This window comes from Lycium barbarum, chromosome 3 (assembly GCF_019175385.1).
Source record: "Lycium barbarum isolate Lr01 chromosome 3, ASM1917538v2, whole genome shotgun sequence".
Taxonomy (NCBI): domain Eukaryota; kingdom Viridiplantae; phylum Streptophyta; class Magnoliopsida; order Solanales; family Solanaceae; genus Lycium; species Lycium barbarum.
In genome coordinates, this window is record NC_083339.1 from 142787629 (window position 1) to 142789559 (window position 1931).

General features: G+C 35.1%; 1 protein-coding gene across 1 annotated transcript; it reads left to right on the forward strand.

Annotated features, from left to right (window-relative positions):
* The first annotated feature begins 870 nt into the window (after window positions 1–870).
* Window positions 871–1374, forward strand: LOC132631508 (uncharacterized). The gene has a single exon (XM_060347079.1). It carries the CDS (start codon window positions 871–873, stop codon window positions 1372–1374), a length of 504 nt encoding a protein of 167 aa, XP_060203062.1.
* The last annotated feature ends 557 nt before the right edge of the window (window positions 1375–1931 follow it).

Genomic DNA, 1931 nt, shown 5'->3' on the forward strand with positions numbered 1-1931 from the left:
TGGAGATAGTGGAGGGAGATAGTGGATGACCAAAGTTATGATTACAAAGTCATGATGATGTTGCCATGTGAGCCCATATGACCATCATTGTAGTAATATATCATTCTCAAGTAATGAGGCTATATATATCCATTCATTCTGTTGATGGATGGCTGAACAAAAATTAGTAAAACAAAGTATTCTTCGTTTCTCTCTGTGTGTGTGAGTCATACTACTTACTTATTTTTAGTGCTTAGTTTTATTTTATAACACGTTAACAGCACGAGACTCTACCGTCTCAAGGAATTTTTGAAGGTTAAGGTAATATTTTTATTCTCTCTATTTTATGGCTAACCTTACAAAACTCGAGTTCGTTGCCCTTGATATTTCGGGCAAGAACTACCTATCATGGGTGCTAGATGCTGAAATCCATCTTGATGCTATGGGTCTTGGATACACCATTAAAGAAAATAATAAAGCATCCAACCAAGAAAATGCTAAGGCTATGATATCTTGCGTCATCATCTTGATGAGGACCTGAAAATTGAATATCTTACTATTAAGAATCCACTCTTTTTATGGAAAAACTTGAAAGAAAGGTATGACCACCTGAAGATGGTCTTCCTCCCAAAAGCACGACATGAATGGATCAATCTAAGGCTACAAGATTTCAAATCAGTTATGAAGTATAACTCTGAGATGTTCAGAATTACTTCTATATTGACACTATGTGGAGAAAAGATTACTGATTATGATAAGCTGGAAAAGATGTTCTCCACTTTTCATGCCTCGAATGTGCTCCTGCAGCAGCAATATCGAGAGAAAGGTTTCACAAAGTATTGTGATTTGATTGCTCATCTTCTTGTGGCTGAACAAAATAATGATTTGCTGATGAAAAATCACGAGAATCGACCTACTTGCGCTGCACCACTCCCCGAAGTGAATGAAGTGTATGCCCACTACTCCAGGCGTGGAAAAGGTCGTGGCCCCGGTCGTGGTCATGATAATAGTCGTGGTCGTGATAATAGTCGTGGTCGTTATAATGGTCAAAGAAGAAATTATTTTCCTGGTGTTAATCACTCTTCAAAGAAAAATCACCACCAAAAGGGGAAAAAGAAGGATGATAAGCATGAAGTGCCAGAAGCATGTGGCTCAGAAAACAAATGCTATCGATGTGGTGGAAGTGGACACTGGTCACGTACCTGTCGTATGGCAAAACACTTGGTTGAGCTTTATCATGCATCAATTAAAAGAAAAGAGAAAAATCTCGAAACTAATTTTATCTCTGAAAATCAAATTGACATCACACACTTGGATGTAGCAGATTTCTTTGAGCACCCTGAAGGAAAGATAAATCACTTGATTGGTCATGGTTTTGTGGTTAGAGATGATTGAGTTGTTTATTTTAATCTTTACTAGTCGTAGTAGTTGATGAATAAAAGACCATGTGATAGTAGCTGTTTACATGAGTACTATTTTTAATTGGTCTAGATTTAGTCAGTTTGTTATAGTTAGTTATTAATAAAATTTTAATTTGATTTGTCGTGAGTAAATCATTAATGAAGGTGCAAATTCTATAACCAATTTGGTTAAACATTATAACTGCAATTGCATTGAGTTCTATTATATACATATAACTATTTAATTTCCATTTTTTACTTGATATATATGGAAACAGAAGAATAGAGAAGTGGTTACAAAGTGATTGGGTTGGATTAAAAGTCAACCATGTTTTTCACCGCATATTGTTACTTCTTTACACCACAATATTTGCCGCAATTGTGATATGATGTCAATAGGAATTTAGTTTATAGTGAAAGAGATCCAAGGCAAGTATAATTGATTAGCAAAGCAATATGCAGAAAGCTTTACAAATGATGTCAAAAGAGAGTGAGAGAAAAGAGGTTGAATGCGAACAGATTATTTTTTATAGTAGAAGAATTTAATATTTG